The sequence below is a fragment of the Pituophis catenifer genome, unplaced genomic scaffold (genome assembly GCF_029215685.1).
Source record: "Pituophis catenifer annectens isolate HBS135680 unplaced genomic scaffold, rPitCat1.0.hap2 SCAF_7, whole genome shotgun sequence".
NCBI classification, from domain to species: domain Eukaryota; kingdom Metazoa; phylum Chordata; class Lepidosauria; order Squamata; family Colubridae; genus Pituophis; species Pituophis catenifer.
Genome location: NW_027256887.1, coordinates 89,316,476 through 89,335,299, shown reverse-complemented (window position 1 = coordinate 89,335,299; position 18,824 = coordinate 89,316,476). Strand labels below are relative to the sequence as shown.

Genomic DNA, 18,824 nt, shown 5'->3' with positions numbered 1-18,824 from the left:
AGATTTTTACAGTATCCTTCCCCTGCCATGTCTGATTTCCTTAACACAACACGGAAAATTCAAACAATTAGAAATCAGTTCCTAGGAAAAGAGTTAAGGGACCAATCAAAACAATAAAAGAAAAGGCTAATTAAATGCTAACAATCATCTCCACGATTAATGTGCAAAGGACATTACAATTTTTTTTAAATTTGATTTATATGCCGCCCTTCTCCGGAGACTCAGGGCAGCTTACAATGCATTAAGCAATAGCCTTCATACTTTTTTGTATATTTATACAAAGTCAGCTTATTGCCTCCACAAACTGGGTCCTGATTTAACCTACCTTTGAAAGGATGGAAGGCTGAGTCGACCTTGAGCCTGGTGAGATTCGAACTTACAGTAATTGCAGACAGCTGGTGTTAATCACAATGCTTTTAGTGTGCTGAGCTACCAGGCCCAGTTATTTAGGTTGTGGGTACAGCTGGGAAAATAAATGGAAGGGGAGAAGGCATTGACTTTTTTCTATGATATTTTTACTTATAATTTATAAGCAGCTGTTTCTCTTCTACTTGGCTTCCTGTATCCTTATGCTGTGTTGCAATTCCAGTTTAAATGATCTGTTTTTGAAATTAAAAAAAGAAACACACACACAGAAGGCTAATAGGAAACAATACAATAAAAGTTAACAGCAGGAGATAAGATGAGCTTAGATTGAACTCCATCACACTTTAACCATTCTGTTGCAATATTTTCAGGATCAGACTCAATAAGATTAGTGAGAGTTAGAGGTTTGAATATATTTTCTTTTATTTACAGCAGGCATTCTATATTCACTGAATATTCTCAGATAGAAGCAAGGAAAAAGATGCAGACAGCTCCTTATATATACAATGGGAGGAGCTAGATGTGGGAGTGGTGAATTATGAATACATTAAGGAGTGAAGAATAAATTAACCCCTGATACCCCGTTCATATACTATTTACACATTGGAGAATAAGGCATTTACATCTGACACATTCATTAGATCTCTTATTTATTTATTTATTTATTTATTTATTTTATTTTATTTTATTTTATTTCTATACCGCCCTACTCCCGAAGGACTCAGGGCGGTGCACAGCCAAACAATAAAACACATACATACAAAATTTAAAAGAAAAATAAAATCAAATTAAATAATTTTGGCTCCGACAAATTTAAAACCCTGAACTATTTAAAACCAATTTTAAAATTGAATGTATAAAATACTAAAAGATATTTAAAAATTAAAAATCTTTTATGAAAGAGGGAGAAAATTAGGCCAGGCCCCTACCATTGTTAATCATCTTGGCTTCCCTGCATTGTCACTAGTTGTTTTATCTGTTCCTGATCTGATTACTATGTTTGATAGAAGTTGCTTTTGGGGCAATACAAATGTGACTATCAAAATATTTACAAGCCATGTTGTTTTACCTACACAGTCCAAAGTCCTGTGTCCCTGCTTATCGGAGGAGTCTAGAATTAGAGAATTATATTTGTTTGCAGGATCCACAAGGTACTTGACTGATCATGGAGTGATGAAATCCATGGCTTCCATTGTCTACAATGCCCAGCTACTCATGTTCTTACAAAACTCCCATCTTGTTTTTCTCAAAGGAAAGTTTTGCAGGCATCTGTGAAATGTTTTTCTCCCAGGTTCTTGTGCACCACTTTCATTTTTCTTGGGGAACACACAAATGTGAGGTTCAAAGAGAAAAGCACCTTAAAATGAAGAGAACGCTGTTCTCCAGCTGTTGAAAACCTTCCTCCTGGCTTCCTTCACCTCCTTGTTGCGGAGGCTGTAGATTAAGGGGTTCAGCATGGGGGTGACAATGCAAAACATTATGGAAATCAGGGCGTCGCTTTCTAGGGAGTAGCCAGAACTTGGCTGGTTGTAGTTCAGAAACCCGTTTCCGATATAAAGAGTTACCACAGCAATGTGTGATGCACAAGTAGAGAAGGCTTTGCGTCTGCCGGTGTTGGAAGGAATCCGGACAATGGAAGCCAAAATACAGAAATAGGACAGGATGATGAAGAGGAAGGGACCGAGGCCAATCAAGAAGCTAGTGATGTGATTGGCCAATTTGTTGACCTGGATATCACTGCAGGCAATTTTCAGTAGTGGAGGAATATCACACCAGATATGAAGAATCTGGTGGTTTCCACAGAAATCCAACTTGGAGGCCAGAGCAGCATAGATAGCTGAGTCCAGGAAGCCCCAGAACCAAATGGCCACAGACAGCTGGACGCACAACTTGCTCCTCATCAGGTGGGCATAGTGCAAAGGTTGGCAGATGGCAGCGTAGCGGTCATAGGCCATGACGGCCAGCAGTGCCGGCTCACATCCTCCAAATCCAATCAGGAAGAAGGCTTGTGCCAGGCACTGTTCGTAGGAGATGGTGTACTGCTGGCGTATGAGGTTCACCAGGATCTTTGGTACCACCACAGAAGAAAGGCAGATATCCAAGCAGGAGAGCTGGCTGAGGAAGAAGTACATGGGGGTGTGGAGACGGGAATCCAGGAGAACCAGAATTATGATCATGAAGTTGCCCAGCAGGGTGACCAAATAGGCAGCCAGGAACACCAAGAAAAAATGGATGTGGTGGCTTTGGAATATGGAGAATGCCAGTAAGACAAACTCCATCTCCTGTGTTTGGTTGTGGGAATCCATGAGGAAAAAAATAGACACCTGGCAAGAGAGAAAATTCTTCTGAAGAAAGCAGTGAGTGGCAACAGACCCTGAAAAATGGATGGAAGACTAACACAGTAATTATTTGAGGACTCAAGCTGGAATTGTGGAGATGGAATTTTAGTGATCTCTTCTACATAAAGAAGAACTGATTGCTTGTGGTATTTTGAATGAGAACTACCTGCAGGGTGAGATGAATTAAAGTGGGGATGCAGAGCTGGAGCAGCAGAGCTTAATTCTCCCCCTGAATTTCTGGGGCATTCAGCATACGAGCCCTGAGGAACAGATCTTCCAAGCTTGACATTGGAAGCATAAAGAGGTCTGGTGGCTCATTTGGAGAAGAAGACACAATACTGGTTCCCGAAACTCTGCTGAGGAGGTAGCAGTCCTTCAGCCCTGCTGTCAGTCTTTCTCGCTAGACCAGACAGAAAACAAGACCAGAGGATCTCATTCAACTTTATTATTACATTAATAGAAGTCTGAAAGTACAAATCTCTTCTGCCTCTTTTTATAGCCTGATAAGTTGGGTTTTTTTTGAGTTTCTTTCTCTGCCCACCATAGAGTTGCAGGCTCTACTCTCTCTTATCTGATTGTTCCCTAGGCTGCATCTCTTCCTCCTATCTCCCACATTCATTCCCACGTACCATTACACCTGCCTCCCCCCAACGTTCGGTTTTAAGGCTCTCAGCTGGACGAGCAGATTTTCCTTCAACCTTTCTTCTTTCAACTGATCTTCTTCCAAAAGGCACCAACCATCAATGCCAAATGCAACTGAGAAGGCTATGAAGCTCCTCCAAACTATTTATGCATTTCCTACACTGTCCAATGCCTTGGATTCTTTTAAAGCATGTTGCTGAAGCTGGGAGCAGCATGAACAAGGAACAAGTTGAATCAAAGGCTGCCATGTTTCCTTTATTTGAGTTCTTTGCCTTCTAAATTTCAGTAAGGACCAGCAATTCTCCCAGTCAATGAGAGAATCATGGATCATTTACAATCCAGCCATATTATCCCTCTGGACATCCTGTGAATCTTCAATGGAGACCCAAGAAAAGGCTTGACTTGCTCTGGACTTCAACACAGAACAGGTCTGTCCACCCTTGCTCTGTAGACCTTCAATGGCATTTGTGCAATGTTCTCCCACCTCACTCATAGGAAGCTCCAATTAGGTCAGTGTATGGTATTACCTGAGATTAATGCAGTTTTAAGGGGGATAATAAGCTTCTACTGTCTTTCAGGATTCCAGAAGATAAGTGATGTCTGCAAATTGGATGAAAAGATGTTGGGATCAGAAGGAGAAGGCAGCCTCAGTTGTAGAGACGTTTTAGAAGATCTGGCTTTACTTGGAAGATTGAGGTTTACAGTGAGGAAGATGGGTCATCTTCCAAATTTCCTCTGACAAGCCTAAAAGCAGCCTTGAATGTTACACTCATATACTGTATATTATCTCTGGAGCTTCTTGCTACCATGGTCAAGAGCCAACAGCAGACCATGGAAACTAATAGCCCTTAATATATATCCATAATTTAGTTATACTGTGTGACAATGTACTTGGATTGACCTGTCCTGAATCTTGTCATCTCTGTTGCCTTCCAGGTAACAAAAAGAGTGAAGAACTATATCTCCATATGTTTCCTGCACCCAGCTTTGATTTGGAGCATGATCAAATTTGCTTAGTCAAAGTCCATCTTTGGAGCAGGATAGATAGGAAGGATAGAAAGATCTGGGTTGTTGATGGTTAAATCTGTTGTCCCCTCAAAGAGGATCCTTGCTATTTCTGAGATCTCCTAAAAGGGTTGAAACTTCCATTCCTGGTCACGCACTTCCTTCTCCCTCCCAACATCAAGCTCTCCTTGCAATGTCTCCTCAAAAGAAGATGCTGGATGGACCACAAAGCAGCTCACCTTGACTGGTTAGCCACCTACCGAAAACCAGCTGTGGTTGAAGCAGAGTCAACCTCTCCCCAGGTTTTCCCACCGTTGGATTCAGATACAATGAGAATGGTGATAGCTGAGCCAAAACTGCCCACAGAGCAGAAAGGAAGGTGTTCAGAAGCTCATCCTCACAACAGAAGTAACACTCCCAGGGTTATCCACGGTAGGCGAGGCTCATGGGGAAAATGTGTCTTGGTGTGTTGAGGATATTCCTGCTCAGGATCCTGCAGGGAGTAAAAGCAGAAGGGATCCACTGGGACCAAACTCTCCCATCTGTGAATTGCCTGGGGACAAACAAAGCCAAACACAATTTGGAAAGGCGAGTGCTTTAAGAAGAACATCCTTTGATATGTGTCTGCAACGCCCTCAGCTTACTATGTTTCAGGAGAAATTAATGGGTTATATAAATAGGATTTTTGTAAATCATTTATTGCATAATCATATTTGTATAACCTAGCTAAAAGGCTAGAAATATTGTCTTGAAATACATCCCTAGTACATGGTGGTTGCAGATACTGAATTTGCAAAAAAAAAAAAATATTTATTTAGAAATTAATCAATCAATTTCTATAGCTACCCATCTCAACCCAGTGACTCTGGGCAGTGAACAATTCTAAAACAAAACAGTTAAAAACTATATAAAATTAATTAATTAATTTTTAAAGTTTATGTGAATTCTTCTTGTCAAAATTCACATATCTAGACTACAGAGAAAGGGGCTGGCTGGATGAGTGGGTGGGTGGGTGGATAAATGGATGGATGGATACATGGATGGATGGATGGATGGATGTGGTGGACTGAAGACTGGTACACAAAAAGTGAAGTTGATAATTTTGGCGGAATGAAGAGCTGGTGAATAGACCAGCTATTCAATATTTCCTCTCTGGACTAAGAGAGGATTAGAGATCACCCACATGCACTCCAGACAAGACCACAATCTCTATTTTTCCCTTTATCTCTTTTCTCTTTTCTCTACTTTCTAATTTCTCTTTCTTTTCCTTGTTTTTAGCTTGCATTAATTTCTATTGTTCTTAAATAAAATTACTCTATAAAAAGGTGCAAGGGCTAGCTACTCATGTTCTTACAATTAATCTCCATTTATTTTATTATGAAAATTGTTTTGCAGGCACCTTCAGAAAGTCCTTCTACCACAGTTCATGTATGCAGCTTTCATTTTTTTTAGGAGGGTTAAGAAAGCACTTTCCTTGAGAAACATACACATTGATTCAAATAAAATTTAAACCAGAGATATATTTTTATTAGGGTTGATGGACAAAATTCTAAGGAAAAAAACATGGTACATTAATCTTATATTTGGTTACAGCAGTAAAATTCCTATATACTCAACGTTGGAAAGATTCCACTATACTGGCGATGGAAGAGTGGTTAGTAAAAGGGGTAGAACTGGAACAGATGAGCCAAAATGAATGGCTCTCATTAGAGAAACGACATTGGCAAAATTTATTTCTAAATGGAAACCATTGGTGGGCTTTTTACAAAAAGTAAAAAATAAATGACATATGGATTTACAGATTAACAGAGTTGGAAGGGACCTTGTAGGTCATCTAGTCCAACCCCCCGCCCAAGCAGGACACCCTGCACCATTTCTGACAGCTGACAGTCCAGCCTCCAGTGATGAAGCTCCCACAACTTCCGAAGGCAACTTCCGTTCCACTGGTTGATTGTTCTCACTGTCAGAAAATTCCTCCTTATTTCTAGGTTGAATCTCTCCTTGGTCAGTTTCCATCCATTATTCCTTGTCTGGACTTCGGGTGCTTTGGAGAATAGCTTGACCCTCTCCTCTCTGTGGCAGCCCCTCAGATATTGGAAGACTGCTATCATGTCTCCCCTGGTCCTTCTCTTCACTAGACTAGCCAGGCCCAGTTCCTGCAACCGTTCATCGTATGTTTTAGCCTCCAGTCCCCTAATCCTCTCGGTTGCTCTTCTCTGCACTTTTTCTCAAGTCTCAACCTCTTTTTTACATCATGGTGACCAAAATTGGATGCAGGATTGTAGGTGTGGCCTTATTAGGGCTTTATAAAGTGGTATTAGGACCTCCCTTGATCTTGATTGTATCCCTCTGTTAATTCAATTTAGGGATTGCGTTGGCTTTTTCAGCTGCCGCTGCACACGGCTGGCTCCTATTTAGATGATTGTCCACTAAGACTCCAAGATCCCTCTCACAATCACTGCTATTTGATGATTAGTAAAAACTATTGACCATTTGGAAAGTGAATGCTGTACTACATGTAATCCTTGACTTACAACAATTCATTTACTGACTGTTTTTCCAGCACTGAAAAAAAGTGACTTATGTTTTTCACCCCTGACCACCATCTCCGGGGTCAGGTGATCAACATTTGGACAGTTTGGTGACTGCCTCATATTTATGACCGATGTCAGTGCCCAGGGGCCATGTGATCTCCTTTTGTGGCTTCTGACAAGCAAAATCAGTGGGGAAGCCAGATTCACTTAACAACCGTGTGACTAACTTAATAATTTCAGTGATTCACTTAACAATTGTGGCAAGAAAAGTCATAAAATGGGGCAAAATTCTCCAACAACTGTCCTTTTGCCTAGCAACAGAAATTTTGAGCTGTGGTTATAAGTCGAGGACTATTTGTATTGTCCCAAACTAAAGGTTGAATAAAAAAACTTTGTAAAAGAAGTAGGAAGTGACTTTATTTTATATTTCTGTTTTTTTCCCCTTATAGTTATTTCTTTCCTGTACTCCTATCTTCCATCTATCTCTTTATTCTTTCTATCCATCCTTCTTACTGGTAATTTCTGTTTGTTAAGTTTTATCTTTATGTTCTATAAAACTGTAATAAAGTTAAAAGTCTGTACAGATTCTCCGTCCTCCAGGTCCTGGTTGTCCCAAAGATGCTTTTTCAGGAGGCAACCGGACTTTCTTGTTTTTTCTTTTGAAGACATTTTGCTTCTCATCCAAGGAGCTTCTTCCACTCTGACTGGATGGTGGGGGAATGGAAGGGTTTATATTCCTTGCAGACAGCTCTTCATTTGCATCCTTTTAGAGGGTCATTGAGGCCACTTGGAGGTTTACCTGTGTCCTCAGGGTGACCTGAGTGGTGCAAATGGTTCTTGTAGTCTGCAATTTTTTTTCCTCTGGAAATCCATTCCTACTCCCGCACCATTCAAAGGGTGTCCATCCCAAAATGTATAGCTAAAGGTCTGTCGACATTTTCAAAGAAAAGTTCAAATTGCAGACTACAGGAACCAGGAGCACAGAGGACATAGACAAACCTCCAAGTGCCTCAGCAACTCTCTAAAAGGATGCAAATGACCAGCTGTCTGCAAGGAATATAAATCCTTCCGTTCCCCACTATCCAGTCAGAGCTGAAGAAGCTTCTTGGATGAGAAGTGAAACGTCTTCAAAGAAAAAACAAGAGAGCCCAGTTGCCTCCTGAAAAAGCACCTTTATGTTTATTCCCTTCCTTCCAAAATGTGGGCTATGCTTTCTTCAAACAGCTGAGAATCTTCCTCAGGGCCCCCTTCACTTCTCTATTATGGAGGGTGTAGATCAAAGGGTTCAGCATGGGGGTCACGATGCAAAACATGGTGGAGATCAGAGCATCAACCTCCAGAGAGTATCCAGCACTGGGCTGGTTGTAATTCATACTCCCATTACCAACAAACAGAGTTACCACACTTAGGTGTGATGCACAAGTGGAGAAGGCTTTGCGCCTGCCGGTGTTGGAGCGAATTCGCAGAATGGAGGCCAGAATATAGACGTAGGACAGGATGATGAAGAGGAAGGGGCTGAGGCCTACAAAGATGCTGGTGATGTGATTGGTCAATTCGTTGACCCAGGTATCACTGCAGGCCATTTTCAGTAACGGGGGAACATCACAAAAGATGTGAGGAATGTTGCTGTTTCCACAAAACTCCAACCTGGAGGCCAAGGCAACATGGATGGCCGAGTGTAGGAAGCCCCAGAGCCAAATGCCCACAGACAGCTGCATACAAACCTTGCCCCTCATCAGGTGGGCATAGTGCAAAGGTTGGCAGATGGCAGCATAGCGGTCATAGGCCATGACGGCCAGCAGTGCCAACTCACATCCAGCAAAGCCAACCAGGAAGAAGGCTTGTGCCAGGCACTGGTTGTAGGAGATGGTGTACTGCTGGCGTAGGAAGTTCACCAGGATCTTTGGTACCATCACAGAAGAAAGGCAGATATCCAAGCAGGAGAGCTGGCTGAGGAAGAAGTACATGGGGGTGTGGAGATGGGAATCCAGGAGAATTAAGATTATGATCATGATGTTGCTCATCAGAGTGGCCAAATAGGCAGCCAGGAACACCAGGAAAAGGTGGGTTTCGTAGCTCAGGAGGTTGGAGAAACCCAGGAAGAGGAATTCTGTGACTTGTGTTCGGTTTTGTGCATTCATGAAGAAAAAATTCTGCAGCTGAGGAGGGAGAGAAAAGAATGTGAAGACACAAAGAGAGTCAATGGTCCTTGGAAAACGCATGGAAGAAGTAAGAGGAGGGGTCCTTCGGGCTCTCTGAGCTTGAGGAATCTTTCACTTCAGTGAAACATCTTCAAGGAAAACCAAAGTCCAGTTGCCTTTTGGGGGGGAAAACGACCTTTGAGACATCTCTGAGCTTGGTTGTTTTCTTGCAGGATGTTTCATGACCCAAACTAAGTACGGTAACATCATCAGCGGTGGACATATCACATCACTAGCACTGAAGTTGTTACCTAGTTTGGGTCATGAAACATCTGCAAGAAAACAACCAAGCTCAGAGAGCACCAAGGACCCCTCATGTCAACCCTGAGCTGCATATATATCATTATCTGAGGTCTCCATGGGACTGTGGAGGATGAAATTTTAGGGATCTCCTTCACTCAGTGAACATCTGATTCCTCAAGAGATTTGGATTAGAATTAGATGCAAGAAAATTTGGGTGTCCAGACTCAGTGGAGCAGAGCTTAATTCTCTCCATTTCAGGAGATTTCGGTATGAAAACTCTGAGGAACAACTCTTCCAAGCTTGATATCAGAACCATATACTAGAAGGATCTAGTAATGGGATAGCTTTGATTTTCCAAAGGGACCTACACTTACTCATTTCCTGGTAAATTATCCACCTCCAAAGGGCAACAGCAACCAAAGAAAAATGCTTTTGAGAAAGCTGTGAAGATCCACCAAGTTAAAGAGCTGACTATCCTTTCCCTACACTGCACCATTCCTTGTTCCTAAACCATGTTGCTGAAGCTGAGGACAGCATGAACAAAGAGCATCTGAATCAAAGGCACATTGAATGGCTGTCATACTTCCTCTACTTCAGAGGTCTTTGTCCTTCCATATTTTCTCTTTATCTCATGTCAATTCTCTCCTTCATTCAGGGTTCAACCCAGCCCAAATTATGCCTCTGGATGTCTTGTCCTGTCCCTGACTTCAACACAGAACTTGCCTGCCCATCTTAAAGCCTTAAAGGTCTTAGTATGATGCTCACCCACCTCCTTTAAATGAAGGTCTTTTTAAATTCAGAATCCCATGATATGTAATGAGATTATCAAAGAAAATGGCCTTGCTAGAAACAGATGTAATACTGTAAGACATTTCTACTGTCCTGCTGGAACCCAGAAAGTGATTGACATGTTGAAATTTGACCCAAAGATTGTGGGATCAGGAAGACGTCGTTTCTCTTGGTTTCTAGAGGTGCTTCAGGAGCACTTGCTTTCCAAGTAGATGGAGATGTTAGAGTAAAGAGGCCCCTTTGAAGACACCTCTTGCAAACCTAAAGCAACACCTTCCTCTTTATCTTCCTCATCAAAATTATTTTGATATACATCATGTCTGGAGGAGGTGTTTCCACCTTCCTACCATGACTAATATCAACATATGATCCACAGCTGACTTGTAGTCCATGAAGATGTTGGTTTAATTATCTTGAATCTAGATCCCCTCAAGTTCCCTTGCCTCTCCTATAACAAAAGGAGCTGCTATATATATATATATAAGTTTCCAGCTCCTAGCTTTTACTCAGGGAACTGTTTTGTCCAGTCAATGTCCACATTTGGAGCAGCAGTTCAACCTAAGAAAAATGGGAGAGGCTGGATCGGTAGCAATTACAAACGGTGATCTATTGTGAGTCTTAAGCAGAAGAAGGACTTGGCCACCCCTACGATTCCCTAAGTGGAGATTCCTGATCCCTCCTTCCTAACACCCAAAATCTCCTTACATTGCCATCCCACCATAAACGGAAAGAGAATCCTTGATGGACCACAAAGCAGCTCACCTTTGCTGGTTATCCCACCTGCAGAAGACCACATGGAGCTGAAACAAGCTCATCCTCTCCCCCAAGTTCTCCCAGAGTTGGGCTCAGATGCAATGAAGTGAGAGCCAACACTCTGCCCACAAAGCAGGAAGGGAGGTGTTTGGAAGTTCATCCTTAGAACAGAGCAAGCCTCATAGTTCCTTGCATTATCCATGGTAGGTGGTGCTCATGGGGGGCAATTATGACTTGGCCTATGGACTTCGGAATATTCCTGCCTGGGATCCTGCAGGGAGTAGATCTGGGAGGGCAGACAGCAGAGACCCTCTGGGGCAAAACTGACTTCTCTGGGACTTGTTAGAAGATGCAGCACAATTTTCTTATGTCAGATTCAGGAGATGGGGGGAAATAGAAAGGAAAAAGCAGAAAAATCATTTCCAGATCTGATCTTGAAACCAACTGTCTCATTTGCTTTTAGCTGGTGCTCTATAAATGACTCCAGAATATATATATATATATATTTAAAGCAAGGCATTTTAAAGTCTTCCTCCCTCTCGTGGAAGACTGCAAAAGTACGACAATGATTTGCTCGGTCAGTCTTTGAAGTTACAGTGGTGCTGATTGATTGATTGATTATATCTGAGAACTGCCCATCTCCCTCACAGATGGACTGTCAACTACCCCACTAGGTTAGACATGAAAAGAAATTCCTGAGACATTTTGTTTTTAACAAGAGTATAACTTTACTGAAGATTCCATGTGGTTACAGAAGTAGAAAAACCAGCTCTAACAATTTCCCGCGAAAACAGCAGAGGTAAACTTTCTCTTTGCCCACTGGACCTCCTGCTGTCCATTGTCCACCAATCATGTGCATTCCCTTTGTTTTGGGAAGGATCTGACTTCCCAGTCGAATGACCTTGTAATATCAGGTCTGTCTCAGGCTTTCAGCCGGCTGACATGCATTCCTCATTTCCCTTACATTCCAATGCCTTCCCTCCCCCCTCCTGTAAAAAACTACAAGCGTAGAAACAGTGTGTAAACTTTTAAAAAGGCAACAAATTTTAAAATCGATTAAGTGGCTCGATTTCAGGGCGTTAACCACCCCCATGGCTGGGTGCTCATCTTTGCACCCTAAGCAAGGCTGCAGAACCATGTTTTAAACCTTTCTGCAATTCCAGGACAACGGGGGCAAGCCTCACCTCTGGGGGGAGAATATTCCACAGGGGGGGGCAACAACAGAGAAGGGTCTCTTGCTGGAGCCCACCAATCAGCACTGCTATGCACCTCTCAGTTTTCCTACCTTGCTATTTTATCAACTAAGCTTGTTTTATATTTTGTTTTTTCTTGGAATGTTTTGGAATTCAGCCAGAGGTGGGTTTCAGCAGGTTCTGACCAGTTCTGGAGAATCTGTAGCAGAAGTTTTGAGTAGTTCGGAGAACCGGTAGTAAAAATTCTGACTGGACCCACCCCCATCTATTCTCTGCCTCCCAAGTCCCAGCTGATCGGGAGGAAATGGGGATTTTGCAGTAACCTTCCCCTGGAGTGGGGTGGGAATGGAGATTTTATAGTATCCCTCCCCTGCCATGCCCACCAAGCCACACCCACAGGACCGGTAGTAAAAAAAATTGAAACCAATCACTGAATTCAGCTATGACACTTCATTAGAGCCGTGGTGGCGCAGTGGTTAGACTGCAATATTGCAAGCTAACTCTGCCCACTGTCAGCAGTTAAATCCTGACTGATTCAAGCTTAACTCAGCCTTCCATTATTTCCGACATGGGCAAAATGAGGACCCAGATTGTTGCGGGGCAATAAACTGACTCTGTAAACTGCTTAGAGTGGGCTGTAACACACTGTGAAGTGGTATATAAGTCTAAGTGCTAAAGAAGGAAGGCAGGAAAGGAAAGGAAAGGAAAGGAAAGGAAAGGAAAGGAAAGGAAAGGAAAGGAAAGGAAAGGAAAGGAAAGGAAAGGAAAGGAAAGGAAAGGAAAGGAAAGGAAAGGAAAGGAACGGAGGGAGGGAGGGAGGGAGTTAGGGAGGGAGGGAGGGAGGGAGTTAGGGAGGGAGGGAGGGAGGGAGGAAGGAAGGAAGGAAGGAAGGAAGGAAGGAAGGAAGGAAGGAAGGAAGGAAGGAAGGAAGGAATCCGTGATGGCACAGTGGTTGCAGGCTAACTCTGCCCACTGCCAGGAGTTCGATCCTTACTGGCTCAAAGTTGACTCAGCCTTCCATCCTTCCGAGGTTGGGGGCAAGAGGCTGACTCTGTAAACCGCTTAGAGAGGGCTTGAAAGCACTGTGAAGTGGCATATAAGTCTATGGGGTATTGCTATGATGATGAGATTTAATGATGCCTAGGTAGACCTATGTGGTAACCAGACTTCATGGCTGCTTATTTGTGCACCCAAGAATAAGGCTAGTTTAGTGAAATGCATTTCCTGGGAAGGATCCTGCTCTACCCAGCATGGAGACCTTGTGCAGTGCCTGGAAAGACTTCGGGCTGAGCGAAGATTCTGAAGGGAACACAGGAACCAGTCACACAGGGATTTCAACATTACAGACATACTTATACACTATTTATGTCCTATTATTTATTTGTTTGTTTGTTTACTTATTTGTTTACTTATTTGTTTATTTGAAACATTTACATAACCCCCCATCTTCTAACCAACTTTGTGCAGCTGCCAATCAAAAGTTTAAAAAATACATGAAACTGTATTAAAACTATAAAACTGAACACATTAAAATTTTAAAAGCAACAAGATCTGATGCCCAGTCAAATGTCTGATGTTCAATTATCCAACTTTGTCTCAGCTCTTGTGGGAAAATGTCTTCAAAGCTTTATGGATGGTTAAACATCTAATGGACCTGGATCTTGGGGGGAAATCCATGTCTTCCAAGTTTTATAGAATGAAATTCATTGTAGAAAAAAGTAAAGTTTTCCACTTAGGCAAGAAAAACCAAATGTACAGATGCATATTATGGGAAACCTGGCTTAATAGTAGTAACTGCAAGAGGGATCTAGTAGTCCTAGTGGACAATCACTTAAATATCACATTTTGCATCATTTTTAACTGAAAATTGAGTAAACCACATGCATGGTGTTAATATCTATTTCAGCACTGCTGTTCGAATCTTGGTTTTCCATTTTATCACTTAAATTTGTTTTATGCTTTGTGCTCTCCGTTGTCCTTTTGGGACACAGCTATGTCAGTTGCAAACCAGCAGACTCACAGGTGAAGAGTTCAATTAAATGTTTCGTTGCTCTCGTCTACTTGCCTACAAAGTCAACAAGAGTCGGACGTGGCTGAATGGTTAAAAACAGCAACCCACAAGTATCTTCTCAGTCTGATGGTTTGGGGTGGGACTAGACAACGTTCAACAGCATTCAAGGGACGATAGGTCTTTGTGACCACATTGGGACTCCAGATCAATTCCACATTTGACTCCTTCCACTGACTTGACCAGTCTCTCTCACACAGCTAGGACACCTTCTTAAGATGACATTTAATGATGCCCAGCTGGACTTTGTGATAATTAGACTCCATGGCTACTTATGCAGTACCCGAGTATGAAGCTAGTTTTGTGAAATGCATCACCTGGGGGAAATATTCTTCTACCCTGCCTGAGGGTGGAGAACTTGTGAAGGGGCCTGAAAGGACTTCAGAATCAGCAGAGATTGTGAAGGGAATACAGGAAAAAGTCACACAGGGATTTCAGCTTCCAGAAGACTTACTTGTACATTGTTTGTACTATTTATTTATTTATTTATTTATTCATTTATTCATTTATTCATTTATTCATTTATTCATTTATTCATTTATTCATTTATTCATTTATTCATTTATTCATTTATTTATTCATTTGTGTGGAATTGGGATTGTAGAAAACACCCAGGAGTGTAGAAGAGTTCAGAGGCAGATGCATAAATAAATGTCTTAAACGTATTTATTCATATGATAAATCATATTAACTATGTACAACAGAGATCAAGTCTCATGAGGAACGAACATGAAAAGAGAGAGATGGAGAGAGCAAGAGCGAGGTGGAAAAGGTTGGAGGGGGTTTTATACTCAGGGTAAGCCCCTCCTTTCCACATAGGGGTGGAGACACACTCTGCCTCCACTGGCATCTATATGACACATGTGCCAATGGCTTGCAAATGCTTGACAATTTGAAACATGTATATAGCCACCCATCTTCCAACCAACTCTGGAAGGCCCTCAGTTAAGCTTAAAATAATGTGTAAAACCATATCAAAACTAGAAAACTGAACCCATTAAAACATTGGAAATAACAAAGACCTGGCACCAAGTCAACCGATTTATGTTCAATTATCCAACTTTATCTCAGCCCTTGGGGGGAAAGGTCTTCAAAGCTTTTAGGATGGCTAAGAGGGTAAAACCTGATGAAGGTCACAGGGAAGAGCATTCCATAGCACATGAAAAAGGTACACTTCAGTGGTGGGTTGCTCCCGGTTCACACCGGTTCACAAGAACCGGGAGTAAAAATTTGTAGTAGTTCGGAGAACCGGTAATAACGTTGGCTGGCCATGCCCCCGATCCGGTCCATGGCCCAGTCACCGCTCACTTACCCCGCCCATCTCATCAGAGGCTTTTTTTTTTTAACTTTTAAAAGCATTTTTTCTACAACCCCTTCAGCCGAAAAAATGCTTTTAAAAGTAAAAAAAAAAAAAAAAGCCTCTGATAATCCCGCGGCTCAGCTGGGATTGTCAGAAGCTTTTAAAAGCATTTTTTCTATAATCTCTTCAGCTGAAGAGGTGGTTTAAAAAATGCTTCGAAAAGCCTCTGACGATCCCAGCTGAGTTGCCCGATCGGCAGAGGCTTTTCAAAGCATTGTTTTCTGCAACCTCTTAAGGTTGTAGAAAAAAAGCTTTTAAAAGTAAAAAAAAAAAGTTGGCCACACCCACCCAGTCACATTACCCCCCATCAAGCCACACCCACAAAATAAGCCACACCCACAGAACCAGTAGTAAAAAAAATTAGAACCCACCCCTGGTACACTTCCTAGCATCCATTAGATGACAATATTTGGGAGAAGGGACTAGGACCATGCTGACCCTAATTTGTAGGACAGGTTGATGTCCTTTAGGAAAAGGTGATTGTGTGACCACTTGGCCCCTGTAGGGCTTTAAAGGTGATGACCAGCCTCTTGAATTGCACCCGGAAGAAACTAGAAGTTGGTGCCAGAAGCTCACGCAACCAACGAGTGACATGGACCACCCGGGGGCAGCCATCACGGCGCAGGCTGCTGCATTCTGGAGCTGTTGAAGTTGATGGGTGCTCTTCAAGGGCAGCCCTGGGTAAGATGTCTTGCAGTCATCCAAACAGGAAGGAAGGAAGATTTCAGAGCAAGGATCATTATGTAACATGCAGAGAACCAATAGGAAAGAGACAAAGAAGGTATTAAAGGTTGGAAATAAGACAAACAGGAGCATGTAATTCAATCCAATATAGACTTTTGTCAGTCGTAATTATACTCCCCACAATTTCTTTTTAACATTGCAGTCTTCCTGGGCTTCTACCATGCCCGTACTTTGTTTCCTACACCGGTGCTTCTCCCCTGACTATTCAACGGTTGTTCCCACTCCGCATCTGAATCCTGAATCTTACCATGAGCTGTCTCTTGGCTTTGGGGCGGTGGAATCTAGGATAGGAGAAAAATGTTGTATTGGCTTGCAGGTTCCTTAACAAACTAAATTGGCCAGGAGGAACACCAAATGCTGGAACCACGGAGTTTTCATTAAGGCTTAAGGTCCAGTTTCTCATGTTCCTACAACTGTAAGAGTTTTTTCTCATGGAAACAACATCAATATTGAGAAAGTACTTCTGTTTGGGTTCTCTTTTATCCTTCCTGGGGGCTCAGAGACACGAAGTTCAGCATTCCCTCTCTCCCCACCCAAAAAATCAGTACCACGCTGTCTTCCAGCAGCTGAGAACCTTCCTCAGGGCCCCCTTCACCTCCTTGTTGCGGAGGCTGTAGATCAAGGGGTTCAGCATGGGGGTGACGATGCAAAATGATGTGGAAATTAGCGTGTCAGTCTGTATGGAGTAGCCAGCACTGGGCTGGTTGTAGTTCAAGTATCCATTTCCAACGCAGAGAGTTACCACAGCAATGTGTGATGCACAAGTAGAGAAGGCTTTGTGCCTGCCGGTGTTAGAACGAATCTTCAAAATAGAGATCAAAATTAAAAAATAGGACAGGATGATGAAGAGGAAGGGACCGAGGCCCACAAAGATGCTGGTGATGTGATTGGTCAATTCGTTGACCCAGATATCACTGCAGGCAATTTTTAGTAAAGGGGGAACATCACAAAAGATATGAGGAACATTGTTGTTTCCACAAAACTCCAACCTGGAGGCCAGAGCAACATGGATGGCTGAGTCCAGGAAGCCCCAGAACCAAATGGCCACAGACAGCTGGACACACAACTTGCTCCTCATCAGGTGGGCATAGTGCAAAGGTTGGCAGATGGCAGCGTAGCGGTCATAGGCCATGACGGCCAGCAGTGCAGGCTCACATCCCGCAAATCCAATCAGGAAGAAGGCTTGTGCCAGGCACTGGTTGTAGGAGATGGTGTACTGCTGGCGTAGGAAGTTCACCAAGATCTTTGGTACCACCACAGAAGAAAGGCAGATATCCAGGCAGGAGAGCTGGCTGAGGAAGAAGTACATGGGGGTGTGGAGACGGGAATCCAGGAGAATTAAGATTATGATCATGAAGTTGCCCAACAGAGTGACCAAATAGGCAGCTAAGAACACCAAGAAAAGGTGGACCTGGTGGCTCCGAAGGCTGGAGAATGGCAGGAAGATAAATTCTGTCCTCTGTGTTTGGTTGTTGAAATCCATGAGGATCTCTATCTAACAAAATGAAATTCAGTGGTGAGAAAAGCCAGATTCTACATTTAGGCAAGAAAAACTGAATGCAGAGGTGTGGAATAGCTGGTACCTGGTTTAAGAAGTGACTGGACAGTCACTTTCTGGAATGGTATAAGATCTCCTGCTTGAATATGGGGTTGGACTAGAAGACCTCCAAGGTCCCTTCCAACTTATTCTGTTATTCTATCCTTGCCCTTTGCCCTTCAGTAAGGACCTTCAATTTTCTCACTAACTCAAGGTTCAACCCAGCCCAAATTATACCTTTGAATTTTCTCCTCCAAAATGCTTGTATTACTCTTAGCTTCAATGCAGAAGAAGGCTGCCATCTCTTGATCTTGACAGACCTAAAGCTCTTGGTAGAACCCTTACCTACCTCCTCTAAATGAAGGTCTATTTAAATTCTGAACCATGTCAAGATATGATATTAGCAAAGGATTGCATGATAAAATGGGCACAAAACATTCAGGAACCAATAATGATGGAAACTTGGGAAAAAACAGGGGTTAGAAATGTAAAATTTACCCAAGCACAAAATTTAAGAGAAAATTTTTATAAAATGTTTTACAGATGGCATTTGGATCCTAAAAAGTTGGCTTGTATGTATCCGAATTTGCAATCTAAGTGTTGGAGATGTGATTGTGACGATGCTACTTATTATCACATATGGTGAACTTGTAAAAAAGTTAAAGCATTTTGGATTAAAATATGGTGGATTATCCAAAATATTCTTAAAAAGAAGATAAAGTTTATTCCACAATTGTTTTTGTTGGGTATAATCACAGATTGTACGGTTATAGAGACTAAATTGATTTTAAATTTAATAACTGCAGCTAGACTTTTGGTGGCGCAATACTGGAAGAAGGAAGAATTGCCTACTATTGAAGAATGGACATTAAAAGTGGCAAATTTGGCAGAAATGGCGAAAATTTCAGCATACTTGAAAGATCATTCACAAGAAAGATATATATCGGAATAGAGAAGATGGATTGATTACATTCAAAACAAATATCGAACTAAAAAGTTTCAAATAGCTTATGAACGAATAGAAAAGTTAAGAGTATGTATATTTAGTTA

General features: G+C 42.2%; 3 protein-coding genes across 3 annotated transcripts; all 3 read right to left on the bottom strand.

Moving 5' to 3' along the window:
• Positions 1 to 1,724: 1,724 nt before the first annotated feature.
• LOC139319880 (olfactory receptor 5V1-like) lies at positions 1,725 to 2,672 on the bottom strand. The gene has a single exon (XM_070947931.1). It carries the CDS (start codon positions 2,670 to 2,672, stop codon positions 1,725 to 1,727), a length of 948 nt encoding a protein of 315 aa, XP_070804032.1.
• Positions 2,673 to 8,091: 5,419 nt separating this feature from the next.
• Positions 8,092 to 9,027, bottom strand: LOC139319879 (olfactory receptor 5V1-like). The gene has a single exon (XM_070947930.1). The coding sequence runs from the start codon at positions 9,025 to 9,027 to the stop codon at positions 8,092 to 8,094; it is 936 nt and encodes a 311-aa protein (XP_070804031.1).
• Positions 9,028 to 16,778: 7,751 nt separating this feature from the next.
• On the bottom strand, positions 16,779 to 17,720 carry LOC139319878 (olfactory receptor 5V1-like). Its single transcript, XM_070947929.1, has one exon. The coding sequence runs from the start codon at positions 17,718 to 17,720 to the stop codon at positions 16,779 to 16,781; it is 942 nt and encodes a 313-aa protein (XP_070804030.1).
• Between the last annotated feature and the right edge of the window lie 1,104 nt (positions 17,721 to 18,824).